The sequence below is a fragment of the Lethenteron reissneri genome, chromosome 31 (assembly GCF_015708825.2).
Source record: "Lethenteron reissneri isolate LAM-NWPU_2019-01 chromosome 31, ASM1570882v1, whole genome shotgun sequence".
Lineage (NCBI taxonomy): Eukaryota > Metazoa > Chordata > Hyperoartia > Petromyzontiformes > Petromyzontidae > Lethenteron > Lethenteron reissneri.
In genome coordinates, this window is record NC_083809.1 from 759,419 (window position 1) to 782,800 (window position 23,382).

General features: G+C 51.3%; 1 protein-coding gene across 2 annotated transcripts; it reads left to right on the plus strand.

The window, feature by feature from the left end:
- The first annotated feature begins 3,041 nt into the window (after nucleotides 1-3,041).
- Nucleotides 3,042-23,382, plus strand: HHATL (hedgehog acyltransferase like). Of its 2 annotated transcripts, none has more exons than XM_061563212.1 (12): nucleotides 3,042-3,118; nucleotides 11,404-11,597; nucleotides 12,123-12,184; nucleotides 12,823-12,936; nucleotides 13,819-14,013; nucleotides 17,095-17,304; nucleotides 17,962-18,133; nucleotides 18,886-19,030; nucleotides 20,061-20,096; nucleotides 21,083-21,284; nucleotides 21,884-22,028; nucleotides 22,840-23,382. In XM_061563212.1, exons 2-12 carry the CDS (start codon nucleotides 11,498-11,500, stop codon nucleotides 22,941-22,943), a joined length of 1,485 nt encoding a protein of 494 aa, XP_061419196.1. In that variant the 5' UTR covers nucleotides 3,042-3,118; nucleotides 11,404-11,497; the 3' UTR covers nucleotides 22,944-23,382. The 2 variants fall into 2 exon arrangements, with proteins under 2 accessions (XP_061419196.1, XP_061419197.1); XM_061563213.1 differs by lacking the exon at nucleotides 3,042-3,118 and adding an exon at nucleotides 6,590-6,777.

A 23,382-nucleotide genomic window follows, 5' to 3' on the forward strand; every position in this document is an offset into this window, starting at 1 on the left:
TGTGTTGCTGCTTTGCCCAAGATGGTATTTGGTGTTGAACAATCGGAAGGAATGTACGTACTTGTGCAAGTTGTACGCGTATACTTTATTTAGTGACTTGCTTCGCACTGCTAGCCAGCTCCGAGACTTACGTCTCGCGAGTTGACACAGAATACACAATTAGAATATAGTTTGTAAAACGTATGTAAGTCAATTAGTGTCGAGTCCTCTTAACCTCGGCGTTTCCTTATTGTAATTCTAATCAATATGCTTTAAACCAAGTGAGCCGAGTTTGATTCCCAGCTACGACTCACGCTAGCGCGAGTTAGTCCTGGACTCCTCCATCGCCAACCCGCACTGACCAGCGTGGTGAAGTATGGTCAGACAACTCTCACGACCGACGGCGTGGGGAGGGAGGCCTTCATCCGACAGTGGCTTCACGTTCGGTGCGTCGCGCTCGCAGGAAGATCAGAGACCGGGTCCGTGTCGAGTGTCGCGATGAAGTTCATCAGACAGCTGCTGGGTAACAGCAGCCGAGGCGCGAATGGCGTTGGGACCAACGGGGCTTGAATATGAGCACCAGGGGGCCTCAGTCGCCCCCCTGGTGCTCGCTCTGCCCACGCTGTGTGGCCCCGCACGCCAAAGGGCCTCCCCGTGTAGTCGCCCGGTCGTCGTCTGGCGACTCGCGTGCCGTGCCCCCCCCCCCCCCCCCCCCCGTGTTGCATTGTTCCAACCGAGTACCCCTCTCTGCCTGACCCCACATGGTTCAGATAATTAAATGCGTGACTAATGCACGTCAATTTAACCAATGGTCCATTTAACTACTGCAGCCACCCCCCTCCTTCCTCCCCACTCTCACTTTTACTGGAATAGCGACTACGCATGTGTTTCAACCCGTATACAATCACATGTCAGCTCTAACTATGCTATTTTAGTTGCACCGTGTATTGGGTTCAGGGGAAGACGGCAGTTTCACAATGAGCCTATTCATAACAAGATTTAAAGGTACAGTACGAATCACAAGTAAGTGACCGTGCGTCTTTGCTTTCATGGCGAGGATGTCCTCAAGGGCGCGAGGTCGCGCTGCCTTCTGCTGCTGCTCTCTCGGTGCCAGAACCAGAAGCGTGAGTCGGGCTTGGCACGCGGTAGACAGCGGGTTATCTTTAATGAATCACTTTTTTTTGCTTTTTTTTCTTTTCTTGCAAACGTGTTTCGCGTGTTTACCTGTTGATTCGCGGCCCACGTGGGTGGCATCACGCTGCCCCCACGCCGTCCGCGCCCCCTGTCTGCACGCGTGACGTAATTTACTCTCGCTCGCATTGTTTACGATAAATAAGTTGATAAAGGTATTTTATATCGATCTAGGTTACCGTATGGATTCCCATTTGAGCTTGGCACGTGCGGGAGGCGCTTTCCGAATGTGCCCGTCGATGCGTTGCTTCAAATCGCGACAATTGTCGCGCGGCGACAAACGTATAAATAAATATGTTTACAAACTTCTTTCGCGCCGTACGTAGCCAACCGCGCTAATCGGAGGTGCCGGGGGAAGGACAACGAACCGAACACAGAGAGCATTTCTGAAGAAATGAGTTTTCTATCTAGATGGTTGAAAAGTGCATCATAGCTCCAGTGGCTTCCTGATATCGGAAGGAAGAGCGTTCCAGACGGCTGCGGAAGCCCATCTGAAAGCGCGTGATGCATAGACCACCGTCTTTGTTTGATAGATCGCCAAGTCCGCTGCGAGGATGACCGCAGTTCGCGTGATGGTTTATGCTCCTTGACGAAATCATTTGTGGTAACCACTGTGATCACAACGCAATACAGCATTTGTTTAAAAATCACAAGGGTTTTGGTCAATTCCATTAATGAGTTCCTTGGCGTGTGTGAGTTCCTACAACACCTTGCAAGCCCTGCGTGTGGACACTCTTCCAGTACTGACCAGGAGACCTCACAGTTGGGCTCATTCAGGCCGGTTTGGTCGCAGGCAAAGCAATAGTCGCTCTACCCTTCCCTCTGCAGCTGCTTTCAAAAGTCAACGTGAGCTGTATGGTTTGTTAAAAAATGTAGATAATGCCATATTGTAGAGTGTTTACAAATTGTCACACTTAACATCTCCATCGTATTTCATTGCGATCCCTCATGATGCTGTAGCGGTGGGTGTTGTGCTAAAGAGTCCGAGACGCTGGCACTGCGGCGGCCAGCAGGCAAGCCACGAGGCGAGGCGACGGGCGAGTTGCTTTACTCTCCCCGCTCTCTGTAGAATTGTGGTCGGGTGAAAATCGTGGGGGTTCTGCCACCTCTTCCAAGACATCTGTCCAGCATGGTAGACGATGCCTAAATAGCTTCTGGAAGGGCTCTCGGCATCTCCCGCTGGTGGAGGCCGTTCCAGCAGCAGCGGCGTGAGCCAAGTCATTGCAGGGCTGCACCTTTACCTGTCTACTCAAAGCTACAAATTAGTTTTTCCAACCTCAATTTCCACTTATAAATGACTTTGCTGGGTCCTTGACTCGTCGAATCACGCTTCGCCGTGTGAGTTATCGTGTTTCACCGACTCGTTGTGTCTTTCCACAGCGTAGGAGGGAGGTGAATCTCCCCAGGCGTAAATGAGCGAGCTGAAGCACTAAGTCGGCTTCCCATCACGCGTCCGGGTCCTGTGCCTTACGCTCGGCCCGCCGGTTGAGACGGGGGGGGGGGGGGGCTCTACTGTCTTCTCATTGCCATAAATGCTCAACCAGCGCTAAATATAACGCATTAACCCAGCGGCGGCGATGGTGGGGGGGGGCATGGACACGGAGCCAGAATTTAAATAGCACGGCCGCACGGCCGCTGCCTCTGGCCTGGCTTTTATAAGTCAACTCCCCTGCTACCAGACGGCACTGCACAGCGGGGGTGGCATGAGGGTCGCTGGTCGCGTGGCTGGAGGCGAGACCGCGGGGTCGGCCTCACTGCGCGGTCCTCCTCGCCCCGCCCTCTGTGGGGTGTCGGCTCGTGGCGCGCGCGCGTTCCCCGCGATGCCCCCGACGTTTCGCTCCGCGTGCCGGAATTCCGTTGATCGGTTGAAGGGAGAAAGTGAGCCGCTCGATTGCGTTCCCGAAGAAGCTCCCACAGCACGTGGAGCGGAACGTCGGACATAGTGCCGGTTAGTTAAATAATTTACGCGATCTAACCCAAAAACCTCTGTTATAGATAGTGCCGGTTGCCAAACGAATAGATTATAAGGTCGCACTTATTACACAGTGCTTTCTAGCACAATATCTTGCTGGTCTGGTCAAGGAGCATCAACCATCAGGGAACTCCGGTCACCCTCGGAACGCCTTTTGGCTGACCATCGACCAATCGACCAAAGACGGTCACCGCATCGCTCGCTTTCAGATGCGCTGCTTCTGCGGCTGTCTGGAACGTTCTTCCTTCCGATATTAGGACGCCACTGGAGCTGTGCACTTTTACATTGACATTGACAAACTCATCTCGTAGGATTCATTTCTGTGCTTAGTTTTTTGTCGTTCCCCCGCACCTCCGATAAGCGCGGTTGTCTACGTACGGTGTGAAAGAAGTTCAATGTACTTTACAAACAACACGCGCGGCACGAGAACGCGTCTGGGAGCCGTGCGAGACCACCCCCCCCCCCCCCCCCAGCTCATCCGTGAGTCGAGCGGTCGACCGTGGGACATTTCTTAAAGCGTCCCCCGTTGTTTAACGAGCGCCGTGCATTGCGCATTTCTTGTGCATGAGTGTTCTGAACCATTACCGGGATTTCATCATCTCGCTCAACTCATCTCCACACTCTCCTGCCTCTCCCCTCTCATCTCACTCAACTCATCTCCACACTCTCCTACCTCTCCCCTCTCATCTCACTCTACTCCCCTCCACGCACTCTTCTACCTCTCCCCTCTCATCTCACTCTACTCCCCTCCACAAACTCTCCTGCCTCTCCCCTCTCATCTCACTCAACTCCTCTCCACACTCTCCTACCTCTCCCCTCTCATCTCACTCTACTCCCCTCCACGCACTCTTCTACCTCTCCCCTCTCATCTCACTCTACTCCCCTCCACAAACTCTCCTGCCTCTCCCCTCTCATCTCACTCAACTCATCTCCACACTCTCCTACCTCTCCCCTCTCATCTCACTCTACTCCCCTCCACGCACTCTCCTACCTCTCCCCTCTCATCTCACTCTACTCCTCTCCACACTCTCCTACCTCTCCCCTCATGTCACTCAACTCCCCTCCACGCACACTCCTGCCTCTCCCCCCACGCGCTCTCTCTGTCCCGCTACCAAGGCTTTCAGTCGAAATCCTTCTGCTGCCCCCATGGTCTGGAGCTGCTTTCCCTCAGCCCCCTGTGTTCTCGATTCCCCCTGTCAAGGTCAAGCTCAAGGCCATTATTTGCCTTTGCCAATGACTGACTGCCTCTCTATAAACTAAATATCCACGCTGTTTCTGTACGGCGTCCTGGGATGCGGTCGCGTTTAAACAAAGCCGTTATACATCCACATTGTGTTACATAATGTTGCCCTGGGGAGATATTCCTGATGCCGGCACTCAGCACGTGAGGACATTTCAATTCCAGCGACAAACTCTCACGAACAACCATACAGTCCTGTTGCACTGAACATAGATGTTACATGTTTGATTCATATCACATGTAAATGTAAATAGTCAATTCTTAACAAAACACAACCTCTTACATAACCGCAATGCTAACATTCCTTAGTCAGGTGAAGAATCAACGCCCCGTACATGAGTGGTGGGATATTACTCTGGGTTGGTTCAGAATTCTTTGGTTGTGAAATGCCAATCACAGTGCAGCACCGAACAACTGAGTCATCACTGTGTAACCGCAGTTGTTGGGTGCACACTCAAGAGCAGCCGTCGGCAAAGATCACGACTCGTTCTGAAGCAGGTTAGATGAACCTGGGAGGAGGGGTCGTGGGTGGCGCTCGAAAGTCGCGCAATGGAAGGCGAAGAGGATCATCTTTGACTCCTACAGTGGAAGTTGATTGAGCTCGGCACAGATCGAGTCCTTGAACGATGACGGCTTGAACGCAGCGATTTTGTTTTTAAGTGGGACGAGGAAGTGACTGGGAAGTCAACGACGACGTTGACACAACATGGGGGGTGGCGTTTACAATTTGACTTTGAACTCTGCTGTGCTCGAAACACGGCGCCGCTGCGAGGACGAGGTGGGGGTCGAGGTGGTGGGGGTCGAGGTGGAGGGGTTCGAGGTGGAGGGGAACGAGGTGGAGGGGGTCGAGGTGGAGGGGGTCGAGGTGGAGGGGGTCGAGGTGGAGGGGGTCGAGGTGGAGGGGGTCGAGGTGGAGGGGGTCGAGGGGGTCACGCAGCTCGTGGTGCTGCCGCGTCTCCTGGCGTGACGGCACCGCGAGCTCAGGTGTGAGGAGGGCTGCTCGGCAGCCTCCAGGTGCGGTCACGGCTCCACGACTGAAGCCTCGGCCGGCGTCCCGCCTGCACTTGACGTGTCGCCTTCAACAACTCGCTAGGGGCGTCTTCTCATGAGACGCATCGCGGCCGCCTCGACGCAAGGTCTGAGCGTGACCTCGAGTCTTGACGGAACTCGCGATTCGGAGCTGCGCCGCGTGTGCGCCAACGCGCGCGGTGTCTCTCCCACGTGGGCAGCGCGCCACCCGCGATGGGCGTCTGCTGCGTCGCTCGCTCGGCAGGGCGAGCGAGCCCCTCGGCAGGGCCCCGGTGGGCCCCGCTTCTCACGCCGCGTCCACTCCGCCTCGACGCCTGCGTTGTTTTAGACCCCAGAAAACACTCGGCGGGGTTTTGTCGGATTGAGTTTATCGAGGACTGTGTGTGCTCAAGACTTTCCCGTGTCGGGGTACTTTACACGATTGACATATAGGGAGCACTGAATACTTAACGCGTGGCCGTAAGGGTGGACATCTGTAAAAAAGTGCTGTAGAGCTCATAGGATTCCTCCAGTATACATCAATATTCTGATTGTGTGCATCTTTGGTCACGTAGTAGTTTGCGAACGAGCCCCTCTTGTTGACATTCCGTGGAGGCGTTTCCTTCGGTCCGGATGAGAACATCACGAAGCCGCCGCGCCTCACGCACCCAACGCACAATCCTCGATCGGCCCGCGGGTGGCACCGACACAGATCACGGCGAGCGCCGTCGAGGTGCCGTGATCTGTGCCCAACGAGCGGCAGCAGGAGCAGCAGGAGCAGGAGGGGCAGCGGGGGCAGCAGGGGCAAGAGGGGCAGCAGGGGCAGGAGGGGCAGGAGGGAGGCAGCAGGAGCAGGAGGGGCAGCAAGGGCAGCGGGGGCAGCAGGAGCAGCGGGGGCAGCAGGGGCAGGAGGGGCAGCAGGGGCAGCGGGGGCAGAAGAGGCAGCAGGGGCAGGAGGGGCAGGAGGGGCAGCGAGGGCAGCGGGGGCAGCAGGGGCAGGAGGGGCAGGAGGGGCAGGATGGGCAGCAGGGGCAGCAGGAGGGGCAGCAGCAGGGCAGGAGGGGCAGGAGGGGCTCCGTCTCTCTCTCTCTCATCACCCCCCAGCCGGGGCTATATCAAGGTGTTGCATCTGTTCGTGTCCATCACTGCGCGAGTGGCGGGGGGTGAGGGAGCCGCGGGTGGGGGCGGCGAGGAGGGCGCGATGTGAATGGTGGGGAGCTGCGGGTGGGCACTGTTTGGGAAAATGTCCCGGCAAAAATACTCCGCGGGCACCCTCAGCGGCAGGGCGAGGGGAGGAGGATGCACCGCTCGCAGCGACATCGCCGAATCGCTCGACGATAAAATTTGATTCTGCGCGTGCGTGTACTCGCAAGCTTGCATCTTCCCGGTGAGTAATTTACAGCAATTGCCTCTCCCCTCCTCTCCCTACCAACTGCACCAGCAGACGTCGGACGGAAACCCGTCCGAGAGTCGCGATCATCCTCCATCGCCGCCGCCTCAGGCCACATCGGCACGCGTCGCGGGACTCTGCCCGCCGCTGATTTGACCGCTGCGGGCAGAGTCAGACGAGGGCGTCCTGCACGCCGCACGCCGCCGGGGTATTTATAGGAGGAGCCGATGCCGCAGTGACAACGAAAAGCGAGCAAAGTTGTCCCGAAAATCATTCCCGACACGTTTCGAGTGCAGGGGGGGATGAGTCGGTCGTTGTCTGCTGAAAATCCCCCTCGTCGTGGGCTCTCCTCGTGCGTTCAGCGAGCGCGATGCTAAATCGCCTCTGGACGCGTGCAGGGATTTGCCGCAGAGCGTGGTGGTGTAGATTAGTCGGTTTTTTATCTTCTGCGATGGGGCTTATCCCTTGTGCCACAGCAGCAACGAACACACCGCGTGATTTCTGCCCTTTGCGGTAAAACATCTCCAGTGTTGATCTTGTGAAGTTAATGTTGATTTGCTGTTTATATGTTTTTTACATGTTCATCTGTTAATGGATATCTCTCAGGCTATCGGCGAAAAGAAAGGTAGTTGTTTATGACTTCCGATGAATTATTGATGACCGCATAATGAGGCAAGCGCCATAATAGTTTCGGATCGTTATGGACAGCAGAGGTCAATTGTTGTACTGTACTATGCTCCCACGTCAATGCCCCCCCCCCCACATTCACCAACCCGCACAGACCAGCGTGGTGAAGTATGGCCATATCGTGACGCCCTCACGAATCGCGATGTGGGGAAACCCTCACCCAGCCATGGATTGATGAGGGAGGGGGCTTTACGCGTAGAGATATATACTGCAGCGCATTACTTAATTTGTATAATCACGTGGTTTGCAATTGCAAGGGGTGGAGGCAGTAAATCGTGAGCTCTGTGATAGCAAAGTTACGTGCAGACGCAGAACCAGCCCTATCTAAGGATACATTTCTAAATTCGTCCGTACTATTTGTGTATCTCCATGGGCATACATTCTAGTAATGCATACAGTACATCTTATAAACATTTGTGCATATCTGTAGAGATATGTATCCTCGTATGCTTAGACTGTAACTCTTCAGAGAGGCTTAAACAGGCGTGAACTCAAAACTGTGGCTCATTTATGGGAGAGTTTGACATTCGTCACGAACAATATTCACTATATTTAACGTTTTAAAATGTCCAGTGGATAGTGCGCTGCGCCATGAACTCTGTGAACCTGAGCTGGATTCCCAGCCTCGGCTACCATCGGCAGCGAGTGACTTGTGAACCGATTCTGGACAGTCCCCTTCACGACCCTCAAGTCGCCAGCGTGGTGACGTGTAGCCAAACACTCGTCCTTGACCGACACGGCCTGCGGTGGCATTCATCCGGCAGTGGATTGAAGAAGGGCTGCAATTGTTATTATTATAATCGACACTTCCATTAAAACAATGTTCTTGTTTTAGCACTTGGATAAATACTATTTCCAGTGTACTCAGTCCCACAGAGTCCAGAGGCCGCTGACTATCCAGTTGCATGTATTAGGTACGGCCCTGTGAGCCACGCGGCTCTTGACTCGGGTGCAACCGTAACAAACAAAAACATGAACAAGAAACATCTTAAAGTGACGACGCGCAACAGAAACATCCAAGAAAAACCAGCAAAGTCTTCCAGAAAAAAGCACCGTGTATCACTGAGCCGTGCACCCCATTCGTTCGACGGGACTGGAGTGAGTCACCTACACAATGCTGAGTGGGTCTGGGGACCGTGACCGGAATCCACAAAGTCCGCGCGCCGGTCTTTGAAGGTGCCAGCGCGCCCGCGTGCTATTCGCGTGGCTGATGGATCGGCTGTGCGTGTGCGAGTCTGTAAACAGCTGATGGCTCGATGCGTCTCGTATCGTCGTCTCGCTATCATCGGCTGCACCCCCGGCAGCACTGTGGATTTTGTAGATGCCCCCTCCACTCCCCTTATAAGGGATTCAGTGAATAACCTCTTCACCACTGAACATTGCTTTTGAAAAAGCCCCGTTGCGTGATTTGAATTGTAAGTGGTGGGCTGAAAATTAGTTCTACAAATGTTCTTTGTTTCCCTTCGTTCTTTCTATCATGGCAAACAGAATGTGCTTTAAAGTTTGGTTGACTCTGTTATGTTATTTAAATCCACACCAAATTTCACGGATGTTTACGTTTCGTGCTCGGCCGCTGACAGCCTGAATCTACTTTGGTTCTGGCAAATTGTCGATTCCTGTCAAACACGTGGAGTTGTGTGGTGCGCGCGCAGGGCGCGGTGCATGTGGCACACCGACGTCGTCTTCACGCGCGCGGTGCTTGCTCACGCGCGCCTGCGCGTTGCCCAGACCTGGCCTGCACGGCTCTTCCCTTCGGCCACAGAATCCTGCCTTGAGTCGACGTCAATCGCATTGCATTTCTAACGTAAAGGCGCAGCCCTGCAATTGCGCGCTCGTGTCACTGCTGGCAGAAAGGCCTCGAATAGAGGGGGCTCTCGAGGATACTCGGCCTACTCTTCCACGCTGGCCAGTACGTCTGGGAAGAGGCGGGAGTTATCCACACTGTTCCCCCAACTCTACCCATTGATACCGCTGGGCGGACAGAGGTGGGAGGGATTTAAGAAACCTGCACCTTTGTTCTAAGCGCCATGCCAGGGGATTGCACCGGCAATCGGAGACCCCTGGATTGCAAGCCCAGCGTGCTAAACAATAATCTACGGCAGCAGCTGCAGCAGCAGTATCTCGTACAGTTGCACGTGACCGGTATTGGTGTTTACACCTCACCCTTTGCCTGTGCTGTAAATACTTTCATGGCTCTGCTGAAAATCGCCCCATCTCCTCAACGCCTGACTTCACTCGTCTTATCGTCTGTCGATGATTAGAAAAACTGATCATTGCCACTTGTTTCCCAGTTGACTATTTCATCCGTGGTTGTTGAAGAATGTTAATATTCATTATTAGTATGCAGACACTTTATAAATCACAATTGCAAAACACAAGCATACCTGTAGTCAATAATAATAGTCTTGTCAAACATCGTGTCATATTGCCAGAGATTGGTTGTGTTTAGAGGAAACTAGCTCACGAACAGAAGGTCGCGAGTTCAAATCCTTCCACAAGGTCAACTCAGAGTTTCTACTTTCAGTGTCAAAAATATATATACCTCTTTGTGGGAAGCTCACAGTGGCTGTCCACTCAATCGGCTGGTCCCTCTGTATGTTTGTTGAACTTCTTTTACACATACGTAACCAACCGTGCTCATCAGACGTGCGGGGGAAGAACAACAAACTAAACACAAATAATGACTGTAAATAAATAGGTTTTCAATCTAGATTTAAAAGTGTATAGCTCCAGTGGCTTTCTACTTTGAGGGAAGAGCGTTCCAGATGGCCGCAGAACCGTATCTGAAATAACATGATATGGTGCTCGTCTTTGTTCCATGGCTAGCCAAAATCCGCTGCGAGGATGACCGAAGTTTGCGTGATGGTTTATGTTCCTTGACGAGATCAGCAAGGTAAAAAGGTCCCTGCCATGGGAATGTCGAATTTGCACCTCTAGCTTAAGACCTGCGATGACCGCTCTGTAAATCTCTCTTGAGCAGCAGTAAGTAGAACTTGCCTCCTTTCTTTTGGCTAAATGCTGCAGTGTACGTACGCTGCCGATCTCATCAGATCTCAAAAGCCAAGCAGGTTTGGGCCACGAAGGTGCCTGGGTGGGCGACCACCACACACGGCAGGCTTGTCCTAGGCAGCTACGCTGTGGGCAGCAGAGGGCCGTGTGGGAAAACCCATTGTCGTACTGCACTTCCATGCTCCCACGTCTACACTCCCCGCCGTCACCAAGCTGCACTGACCAGCGCAGTGAAGTACGGTTCTATAACCCCCACGATTATCACGCGGCGTTGAGAGGTCCTCGTCCAGCGGTGGGTTGGCAACAGCATTTTGTGGAGTGGTGAGATGTGGTTGTTCTATGATGCACTGGCCTCACTAATATGAACATGAACTTTCCACTGCTGGTTTGTGTGGTTGTAGAATGGCAAAGGGCCGTACAAATACGGGGCGAGGACATGGTCCTGCAGTCACGTGTTTGCTGCTCGTTGCAGAGATTTGCGGTTCGATCTACACAGCCACCATGGTTAATACTGCCGGTTTATTAGCCATAAAAGACACGCCGTCTGCTTCACAGTGGCATTTAAATATCCCACGACGGTATTCCAAAAAAGTTGTCCATGTGTGGTGGCAACATGTTCCAAATTTGCAAAAAAATGTAAATCAATCGCATATTACTCAATTGCGAAAGGGCCACTTAACGGCATTGCGAACTCACTGGCAGGCCAATGGCCACTTGCAGGCGGGGTGCTGCGTTCACCTCGTGCCACACGGGGACCGCTGCCCCGTGGGCCAGCCCCTGGGCCAGCCCCTGGGCCAGGCTGCCGCAGGGGCAGCTCGCGGTGTATTTTACGCGACGGTGAGATGACCACGACGACGATGATTCTCGTCCAGTAGCCTCGGAGGTTCCATCAGTAGCAGAGCGCGAGATGCTGTTGCGATGACACAGGCCGCGCCGCAGGGGCTGCGAGTCCCCGCCGGGAGCCGTCGGAGCCGCCGTCTGCGTCCGGGTGTCTCTCCGTGGCGCCGCGGAGGAGCTCGCCATGGCTGCAGCGCTCCCGCGCGCCGAGCTGTGCGCCTACGCGGGCGTGCTGGGGGCCGCGCTGCTGTGGGCGGCCAGCTGGGTCGCTGCCGTCTCCGAGGGTGCGGCACCAAGGCGCGCGCGCGCACACACCGATACGCAGACAAAGATCCCCCATGTAGCCCGTAACAGGCTGTTAGGGCAAGTGCTGTCAGTGAACGCCGATGAAGGCCGGCACAGTGAACCTATACACACGAGTACATGCATACACGAGCACGTGTATACACGCGCACACACATACCTGTGTATTTACACTATGCAGGTAGACTAAGACAAGATCCCCTGTATAGATGCACAGAGTGTTGGGGCAAGTGCTATCAGCCAGGAGAGAATGTGAAGGACGGCACGTTCCACGAGGGGGTGGGTTGGCCAGCACGACAACCGGCCGCCTTTCAGTTCCCCGTGCTGTTTACACACCGCTCCAGATACTCATTTAAGGCTGAGTCGACCTCGGGTAGTGAATTTTGTGAACACCAATCCCAGCCGCACTGCAAGCACAGAGACCAAACTGTTAGCTTGCCAGGATGTGGTTTAATGAGCGGAGGGACGCTGTTGATTGTTCGAACTGGATTCGTGTCTCGTCTCAGAACACGGGGGACACTTCAAGGAAGGTCTGCAGGATGGATGGTCCTACTTCGGAAGGAAGAGGGTGGGTATCGCACGGCCGCACAGCCACACGCCCACGTGCCCTTGCGCCGGTGGGTGGGTGAGTGAGTGATTGGATGCATGGGCAAGCAGCTTGTAGATGTATGGGCGGGTGTGTGGGTGATTGGCTGGGGAAATTATTTGGTGGGTGGGTAGATGGGTGAGTGAGGGATTGATTGGGTGCATGAGTGAGTGGGAAGGTAGATGGGAGTGATGGTCGGTTGGGTGAATAAGTGAGTGCATCAGTCAGGGTGTGAGTGAGTGGATAGATGATTCACTCACTAACTTAGCATCCGCTCATCCATTCAGCTACCCACTCACACCATCATTTATTGCACTCAATCATAGATGAGTTCGTAGATGGGTGAGTGAGTGAGGACGTCGTTGGGTGCATGCGTGAGTGGGGAGGTGGATGGGTGAGTGAGTGCATAGGTGAGGAAGTTCGTGAGTGCAGAGGTAAGGGAGTGAGTGAATGAGTGAGTGGTGGTGGGTGGGTGATCGAGTGCGTTTTTGAGAGAACGAGTGAACCGGCAATCGCGGTGGCCACGAGCGAGCCATGGGAGAGGGAGCGTGGAGGAGCTGTCCCTCGTCACCACCCCAGGACGCGCCTGCGTGACGACGACGTCTCCTGTCCCCCGCTAGGACATCGCGGACTTTGAGTGGCTCATGTGGTTCTCCAAGTGGCGGAACTGCATTCTGCTCGCCTTGTCGGGACACGTGCTCTTCGGGAAGTTCGCGTCACTCCTCTTCCCCGAGGTACCCGGCGCCTGCATCAGTCGGCGCACGCGAGGCGTGGGGGGGGGGGCAGGAGTTGGGGGGCGGCAGCAAGTCACGTGTGGAACTACTCAACATGTGCAAAAAAGAGCTTTACAGCTCATCCGATTCCTCCAGTATAAATACAGATTCAGATTCTATAAAGCTCATTTAAGATGCTTAGGGTTCGTTTTAATGCCCCAGTTCTCACTACGCCAAGTTTTGGGAGTGGAATAGCCAATGGGAAATTCCTGTTTTCCATCTGCTGCAATGTAAATTTTCCGGGTTGGACCCAGCTGAAATTGAGCTCCGAATAAGTCGCCAAACGTCGTTGATGGCACGTGGGTGGCCTCGTGCCGAGCTAATGTTCATTGTGTTTAGTTTGTTGTCCTCCCCCCGCACCTCCCAATAGCGCGGTTGGCTACGTGCGGTGTGAAACAAGTTCAACAGAGTGAAGAAACAATAGGAATAGCTCTTACCCTTTTCTGACAACAAAACAGTTCAGTTCAGGTGTTGAGATGTTCAAACACCTAATAGATACCTATTGCAAGGCATCAAGTCTGCATTAACCACACACATTTGTGGCAAAACATGCAAACAGACGTGCTCTGATAATATAATATAGACATTGTCTTCAAAACTGATTATCCTCCACCGAGATAGCCTTCTTCATGGGCTTGTCGCACCAGTGTTACCACAAGTGCGTGTGGTTCATGCAGAATTAATTCCTTACTAAAGGTATTTATGTGGTGTTTGAACATCGTAACACCTGTTTTATTGCCCGAAAATGGCAAAACCCATTCTTCTTGTTTCATCATTTCGATGCTGCCAAAAAGGCCCCGTAGATCGAGTTCCCCGTCCGTCTGGTGTCCGCGTGCTCCGCAGCGCCGCTCGCTGGTGTACATGGCCTACGGCGTGCTGGTGGTCACCGCCACCATGGGCCTGCAGTACGTGCTGCTCGTGGCGTCGCACTGCCTGCTGCTCTACTCCGTGGGACTCGCCAAGCAGCGCTGGCTCTGCTTCCTCGCCGGACTCGCATCGCTCGCCACCTTCAGGGTCGAACCGTTCAACAGCTGGCAGGTGCCACGGGGGAGGGGGGGGGGAGATGTTTACTGGCTCGCCCGCTATAGAGGAGTCAGTCGTGGGTTCCATCCAGACCCTGACGCTTGTATACCTGGAGTTTGCATGTCTCTCTGTCTCTCTCCACGGCCGCGTGGATTGTTGTCCCGGTCCTCCGGTTTCCCATCCACATTTAGAATCAACACGTATTTCGCTGTTATAAATGTCCACATGATGAGCCACTTATATAGGATATAATTTGTGGGCAGGTCGCTTCTGAAAAATAGCTATATAGCTCAGCGGGCTTTATCTGGTAAAATAAAACTTTTTTATATATAGTTCAGTTCGAATGGGTAGGATTGCCCAAAAGAGTCAGGATGCTCTCGGGGATAGGAAGACTGGATGACTGGGAGAAATACACATGCATGGTCTGGAGTGGTATCGTGGTATCTTTATGCAACTACGACTAAAGGGACTTTAAGTGTCTAGAGAAAACGTACAGGATTTAACAGGGCAGCTATTGAACGTTTTAGGATTATTTTGTGGAACCAGGTGGGAACTGAAGAGACGAGGATAAGTCTCGTTTGCAAGGCTGGCCTGTGTCACAAGAATCACCAAAGCAAATAACATAAAGTAAATTAAAACGATGAAACATATAACAATCAGAGCAAAAACAATCAAATAGCAATCAGAACATAAACAATTAGAAATAAATCAGTGGCAACTCTGGGGATCCAGTCCCTCCAGAAAAACGCGATTATGCGATCGCAAGATTCCACGCAAAATCAGCCAAAGTCCGCATATTTATGCGGGGGGCGCGTTTTTTCAAATACGCCGCACTTTCGCCGCATAAATTGCAGACTTCCGCGTGCAAAATATGCGGGCTTGCATGATTTCATAATCCCCGCATTTTCGTTGCAAAAAGTCACATATATCTTAGCAGGAAAGTTGAAAAATGTTGCGTTTACTTCACACAAGCGCAGCCATTTCCCCTGTTGCCATGGGAACGTTATGAAGTGACGTCACTCATTACAGTTGTAAGATTGCACTTTTTTGTTAGTAGTATGTAAATTTACATTACTGTAAGACTGTACTGTTACTGTATTGCTTACGTTACTGTGCACTGAAAACACTTATTTTAACAGAAGATGTCTGTTTTGTATAGCTACCTCTGTAAAACAGGAAGCACACATTTTATTTTTTAATATTTTATTTATTCATTTTTACAGAAGTTGTAGCATATTCATTTTGTAAAACTACAGAACTTGTTCGACTCAATGTTTTGTAAGTTTGAGCCATCTGTTTGTTAAGGTCTGAAATAAAACAAGATGAGAACTTAAATATTCCCAGCACTTTCTGTGATGTAGTATGCTTGCTTATCATAGGAAGTAATAAGAAATTACTCTTTACATTAAAGTAGTAGCCGAGTGAATAGGGTGTTGGGGGAATCATTTTTTTTTCTCTTTTCATCAAACCGCAGTTTTTGCAAGTTCCCGCAATTTTTGCAAGTTCCCGCAATTTAATCGCATAAAATTGCATAATATCCCGCATATTCCATCGCATTTTTTAAGAAAACGTGCCGCATAATCAACGATTTTTGCCCGCAACAATCACCAAAAAACTCCGCGTTTTTCTGGAGGGACTGGGGATCGAGCTTGTTCATGCAGGTCTCGTGAAGCTGTGACGCCTTGTACAAGAGGATTACACGCATTGAATATTAATCCACTTGAGGTAAACAAGATTTTAACAAACATTAATGCGAGAGGGTAAAAGTGAGATCGTGTATATTAATGATGGAAAATGTCACTTTCCCGGTGATTTAAAGAAATCGTCACAATTCAGAATCATGGTTCAACTCAAGAATACATTGATTGACATTGCGGTGAATGGGCCGCGGGGGTGACGTGAAACCATCACGTAACGCCGTGCTAATCAAAACGCGCCTATTCGTACACGCAATATTAGATGTATGTAATGAATATTAATGAGTCGATGCATCGTTCCCCAAATCAATAAAATGGGGAAGCCCCATATCACACATCAGCTCTGTGACCGTGAGCTTAATATAGAAACCCGCAGCTCCAGCTGCCAGGCCGAGTTCCTGTACCCACGCTGTGGCTGGAGGGGCCTGAGCCCCCTCCTGAAGACTCGGTTCCACCTCCGAAATACAACGATCCTTCGCCAACCGCGGGGGTTACGCTCCTGAAACCCGCCGTAGTTAGAACCCCCCCCGGTTGGCAATTTCTAAGGCCCTATGGGAAACATGGGGTCAGGGAAACATGGGGTCAGGGCAGCCGTGGCCACGGTCACACTCGTCAAGGCCTAACCAGGTTGCCTGTTCCTTCACTCAACGCAAATAAAATTAACAGTAACAAAATAAAATTTCAAATGGCATAATCAATAAAAACTAAATAACGTTATTTACCTTTCATCCTGAGGGTTGAAGTTGACGAGGTAACGTGGTAGGTGGTTGTTCGAGGCACGAGGAGCTCTGCCCACTCTCCAGCTCCCCCTGGTGGTGGGAGGAGAGCGGTGGCCGGGGGCTGGAGACGAGGCGATGCATGGAGCGGACACCGCTATGTGGGAGATTCTCAATGACAAGTGGCAGGTCGCCGTGATCAACCGCGGATATGCGAAACTCCATACCGCGTTAGCAAATTGGTATTCCGAAGGAAAGACGTGGATACGTAAATATCGCGGATGTGAAAAACTCGGCTGGTGAGGGATTGCTGTACTGAAAGTCAAGTCAAAATATTTATACAATATGTCCTCTATACACATCGGGTGAGAGGCAGCGGCATGCACAATCAGCAAGAGTGGTCCTTATCATTACTCTATTCAGCGGTTGGCTTTTGTTTAAATTGGTTTAATTATATTTCACACGTAGGCTTTCGCGACCAATATTATTCATAATAAAGGTTTCTAGGTTAGATCGAGTAAGTATAAACGACACATTTATACTTACGCGATCTAACCCAGAAACGTTTATTATGAATTGGTTTAATTCTGCCGTGATCGCCATCCACCCTGGCTATGATTGAGAGCTTTTGCCCATGACGTCTGGATCTCTCTCCACCCCCCTGTGTTTAATGCGCGGCGCAGAACGGCTTCGTGTCGGGCGACTTCCAGCTGCAGGACGTCCTCTTTGCGGGCGGCTCGGCCTTCACCATTGTGCGCTGCCTGAGCTTCGCGCTCGACAACTGTGATTACAAGGGCGGCAGCTACTCCTTCCTGGACCTGCTCAAGTACAACTTCTACCTGCCCTTCTTCTTCTTCGGGCCCGTCATGGTCTACGACAAGTTCCACGAGCAGGTGACCGCGCCACGACTTCTGCCGCACGCCGAGGCCTCCTGCTTAGCGGCCGTGTGGCTCAGAGGTGCCACTGCTCAGATCTTGCGTTCGAATCCAGATTTCAGCCGCCTGCGATTTAAAACCAGGTACTCGGGTGCAGTGAGTTAAATATTTTAGCCCCGTCACCATCGACTGCAGATGTACATTTGCCTTCTTAAATTTGGTTTTGCACTCTATATGGATATTAAATCATATAGGTTTGAATGTTTGCCGTGAATTTAGCACTCCATAACAGATCGAGTTGAAACGTGCTACCCACTCGTGTGGTGCACCAGAGGTCACTTGAAGGGATCTAAGAGGTAGTTTGTGATTTTCGCTTCCATGGGCCGTTCTCTAACACTCATCTTGGTAAACAGTCACGCGTTTAATTAGTCTGCAGCCCTTTGTCAATCCACTGCTGTGTAGAAGTCGGCCCATGCCATGGGTGTTTTTTGACCATTCTATGCCACGCTGGCCATTACGCGTTGGTTAACGGTGCACACAGGAGGCATTCATTAATGAGCTGCAGTTTCATCGTATCTTGTTTTAGTATCACTTCCCACCGATGGTTTGTGCCCGCGAGTGCATTGGTGCGGTCAGAGGGAATGAGCACTGATCCCACGCGGGTCCCACGGGCAGGTGAACGACTCTTCGCTGGCGCGCAAGGAGCACGAGCTGTGGGGGATCAACGTGGGCGTGTGCGGACACCTCCTGGTCGTGCTGCTCGTGGACATCCTCTTCCACTTCCTCTACATCGTCACCATCCCTGCCGACCTCTCCCTGCTGGAGGACACCTCCGACTGGGGCCTCGGTACGGCGGTGAAGCACCCTCCCTCCCCCTCCCTCCCCCCCTCCCTGCAGACCACGCGGGCAGCAGGAGAGAAGGAGCGATCCTTTAAATAGGATCGCAATTATTAATAACAATGCAATTGCAGTGACACAATGGTGCTTTCCTTTAAATTATTTAAATCATAACAAAACAGAGTCCATTAGAGTGTCTCCTCATTGAAGGAGGCCTGTCTGAAATTAAACGCACTCCGGGCTTCCCCCGCGTGTGGGTTACCCACGAGCCCCGTCTGGGTTATTTAGATTCCCGTTGCACCGATTGAAACAAAACGCCGCCACAGTTGTCATAGTAATCAGCAGCAGCTGTCTATCCAATGGTGGATGAAGAACTCCCCATGCTGGCGCCATCCCTCGTGAGCCGGTGTAGCTGCCGTCCATCTCACTCCTGCACATGAATTGATCTCATCGCTTCACCTCCTCGGTGTACATCCCCATGGACACATTTCTCTGTTTTGACCGCCATTCTGTCCACCAGTTTTGCACATCGGCCATCACCCCATCTAGCAATGGGCCCTGCCCAATCACACTTATTATTGTGCATTGTCAAAATGATGTCACGACCTGCATCTTCCCCCTGATCGACGTCTTCCTTTTTCTGTGTCCCCGTTTAATTGCGAGCATGGATCCCGTCACAGTGCTGACGGCTAAATTCCGCCCTCTTGCTGTGAGCCGATGACCGAGTCGTGTGCGGTGGGGGTTTCTGTCTGTCCTTCAAAGCGTTCCTGGCGTACGCAAACCTGGTGTACGACTGGGTGAAGGCTGCTATGCTGTTCGGCGTGGTGTGCAGCGTCGCCCGCCTGGACCACTTCGACCCCCCCAAGCGTCCCAAGTGTATCACCATGCTCTACGTCTTCGCCGACACGTGCGATACACCGCGCACACACACGCACACACACAACAACACAAGGTCCCCCGTGTAGCCTTTAACAGACTGTTGGGGCAAGTGATGTTAGCGAGCACCTATGAAGGCCGGCACGGCACACAAAGGGGTGGGTGGCCAGCACCACGCCCGGCCGCCCTTGTCTCCCGAGTGGCGATGTTTACACACCGCACCAGGTACTCATTTGAGGCCAAGTCGACCTAGGGGAGGCCCAGGACCACGTCAGATAATCGTCACTGCACACACGTGTACACACACATATACATGTACACACTCTCACACCTATACACATACAAGCATGTGTGCAAATACTTGTACACGCTCACACACGGATACACACATTCAAACAAATGCACGCGTACACACTCACCAGCATACAACTAAAATGAAATGACGCATTCACAAGAGCCAGAGATCCCCATATAGGCCAAGCAGGCTGTTGGGTCAAGTGCTCTTCGCAAACGCCTCTTTAGGGCCAACGTGGCACTCGAGGGGGTAGCGTGGCCGGAACTATGCTCGGCCGCCGTTTTCCTCCCCAGTAAATGTTGTATGTATGTAGCCAACCGTGCTGATCGGAGGTGCGGGCAAAAGACAACAAACTAAACACAAAAAGCAATGTTGACACCGCCACATCAGGTGTGAATTCGTTTTGAGGCCGAGTTGACCTAGGGGAGGTCCAGAGCAGAACTATGGCGGGGCAACCTTGTAGCGACGTGCGCTGTCACTCGACCCGCACGAGTGGCGGGTGCCGCTCGTGACGAGCGGTGTGGGAGGTGTCAGGGAGGATCGGCTGTGGAACGCGCGCAGGCATGCTCCAGGTCGCAGCATGTGGGCACCGCATGTAGCTGCTTTAAAAAAAACAAATCGATAAACGTTGCTCCCTCAGCAGGAGAGGCATAATTATGAGACTACCTACTCTCCTTACACTTCGCGATTTATGGGGTAGCAACCTTTAAACACTACTGTTTATTTAAAAGAGTTAAATTAATCACAATTCTCATTTGTGTTGCAGGCATTTTGACAGAGGAATCAACGACTTTCTTTGCAAGTAAGTACCATTGTTATTATTGTTGCGGATAACAGATGGAGTAGGATTTATGTGCCTAGTAAATTACCTATTTTTGCACAAGTTTTGTAAATCTTCCATATGAGGTCAAAGTGAGAGTCAAACTTGGCAAGGAGCTGCAGTAATTACATCCAAAAAGCAGTTATTGACTGAAAGAAATAATTAATTGGCACCTTTCCATTTGCCCCATAGCCATTACAAGACGCATATCACGTAAAGTGCCTGTGACCGAATAATGTGCAACGTGCCCGGTCTCATCAAATCTTGAGAGTTTCAATGGGGGTGACCGCCATGCATAAGACAACCGGTGTTGTCGACTGGTGCGAGACTGCATTGTTACCAGAGGGCAGTGCAGCAAGATCCATTGTACTGTACTGGAAGGTATTGGCACTCGAAATGCATTGCGACTGACGGATACTGCTGCATGTAAGCTGGACCCAAAGAGGAAGCAACATAGATGTAAGAAAACGGTTGCGCAGAGAAGAAGACGACCTGATGATGCAGGCAGTGATGAGAAGGAAACTGACACTATTTGGACACATATGTAGGATAGATATATATATGTAGGATGGACATATGTAGGATGGACAACACCAGGAATTTTAAAAGTGTGTTTGGAAAAATGTAAGTAACTGGAAAAAAAGAAAGACCTGACAGAGGATGACTTGATGACAGAAGAGATTAGTGCCAGAAAGATGTACACTACTTAGCATATTGGTACAAGACAGAGGAAAGTGGAAACAAATTTGGAAATGTGCAGTGGACACCTACGGCTGTCTGCCCAGGGATTGTGTTGATGATGATTGTGCTCCAACGTCTATGCTGAGGCACGATCAAATAACCTCCACGGCCCGTGTGGTATTGGAATGGTTGAGATGAGACATTCGGCACATTGAGTTGCTCAGGCATTAAAGCAAGTTTCCTCTCTCTGCACGCAAATCCTTATCCTCAATCCTGCACTTCCCCAGATACATCTACGACCGCTATGGAGTCAACCACGACAACATCCTGAGGGAGCTGCTTGGCACGGTGGCGACGTTTGCCTTTGCCACGCTGTGGCTGGGCCCGTGCGACGTCGTCTACCTGTGGTCCTTCCTCAACTGCCTGGGCCTCAACCTGGAGCTGTGGGTGCAGAAGCTGTTTGCGCTGCCTGCCCTCACCCAACTCGAGGTAATTGCCCTCGAACAATGTTCACGTGATTCATAATTGATGTTTGTGTTTCCCCATGTAATGATCTTGACTAGTTGTTGTGACGTAACCCTGCACCAACCGACAAAGCTAAATAAAATTGGCATGTGCACAAGCGATTAACACACCAGGTATTGTTTAAGCTCACCGGTGAGTTGAAGAACAGTTCACAGAAGCAAACCTAGTGATTAGATGACGTTTCACTTGCAAATGTGTCAAACACCTTTAGGTAAAAAACTAGGAAGTCAGAATTACCTCCTGGAGCTGTGGGTGCAGGAAGGCAGAATTGTTTTCCTTGTATCTAAAGATCTTTCATGATATCGGGTGGTGGAGGGTTACACAACATAAAACGTGGACAGTTCATTTGAGGCCTAACCCAACACTCGGTAATGAATTGCAGTTGAGTTGACCTGATCATATACATGGCCAAGGCTTCGAAAACCCTTCCCGTTAAGTGTTAATGTAGACGGAATTTTAAAAAAAAATCAGTGAGTCATAGTCTCGTCAACATCAACCTGTGGAATATTTATGTGTACACCCGCGCGTGTGTTCGTGCGTTCCCATGTGGCTGCGCCCCCCAGGGCAAGCGGCTCACGCTGGAGTGGTCTCGCCGTGTGCGTGCCATTTTTGGGGCGGCCAACTACTGGACCATCATCCTGTACAACGTGCTGGCTCTCAACAGCACCGAATTTGCTGAACTCGTCTCCTGCCGCATTCTGCTCTACGGTCAGAGTCTACGCAGTGCCGCACCGCAGCATCACAGCACCTGCACAACATTTCCCCACCACTCTGCATCTCTGACAGTGAACTGAATAAAATCATACGCAATTTGAATACTTATACAGAATCACGTTTGACGCAACTACATGTCGTTCTGGTTGTACTCTATAGCGACCCGATGTGTAATCGGGTTGTACCGCGTGTTGTAAAGTGTGATGCCCAACATTTTGCTCGACGTTCTGGTGGCTTCTACAAGTTCCGATAAAATTCTAGAAAAAGATCCGAGCAGGTGGTGAGAAACGTTGGACATCAAACCCAGACAATACACGTTACAAACCTTAAACACATCAGATTAAACAAAAAATTAAAGGGTGGAGTGGCCACAAAATTCCCGTATACGCACTATTAATTTCCCCTTGCGCTAAGCGCTGTCACATACTTCCTTGCTTGCACTCAGCGTTGACCACCACAACCACCTTTCTTGTGTGAGCCATACTCTGTGCATTGGCATCCTATTGCACTTACAGCCTTGCAGGGTTATGTTATATAACTCACCTCAGATTAAATGAAGAATGTAGGCAGGAGGCACAAAACCTTCTAGGTGTCTATGGCGGGAGAGAGGGCATGGTAGGTGAGACAGTTTGCCCTAGGCTTCCGATATGGAAAAGCCTCAGATCTGAGGGGGCCTCATCTTGCATTCTGCCCCAGGCTTCCATAAACCTTTCAGCGGCCTTATAAACGGCGTCAGAGGTCTCACGTGACGAATCTCCATCCATCCATTCATCAATGACAAAGGCCTGTTGATGCTGTTTTGTAGGTTTTCCCTTCACCACCATCATGGTGTGGTTCATCACATACTGTGGGGTACAGCTTGTCATGGAGAAGGGCCGTCTGGACGCTGTGAAGGAGAAGACTGAGTGAGGTGCCCCCATGTTTGGAGGACGCCGTGCCATTATACGGGGTTCGTCAGGAAAGACTGACGTTCAGCTTGTAAATCCCAACTTATGTTGCCGACACTATACTGTCATTAAACCACGCGTAGCATTTTATTTTAGTTACTCCACAATTGTATCAACAAAATATTCCTTAAAAAATGCAATGTCATGCCCCATGTCAAGTACAATTTTAATCTATTACCAAACTGTATGGTTAAACTCATTATTTAAAGAGGAAAATGTAACAATATTTAATCAATTAAATTATACCTTGCGAGTTGAGTTGTGGATTATCGCCAACTGTGGTTACTTTGTCCATGTTTATGAACATTAATAACACTCAGCAATGCACTGTGAAGCATCTGCGTGGCCATTACCTGCCGAACGTACCTGTGCCACTGTGTAATTAAACATTTGTAACTGTG

Coding starts and splice junctions, on each gene's coding strand:
- HHATL (XM_061563212.1), top strand. CDS start 11,498: ATGGCTGCAGCGCTCCCGCGCGCCGAGCTGTGCGCCTACGCGGGCGTG. Junction 11,598..12,122: donor GGTCGCTGCCGTCTCCGAGG/GTGCGGCACCAA, acceptor GTCTCGTCTCAG/AACACGGGGGACACTTCAAG. Junction 21,285..21,883: donor CTGCCCTCACCCAACTCGAG/GTAATTGCCCTC, acceptor TGCGCCCCCCAG/GGCAAGCGGCTCACGCTGGA.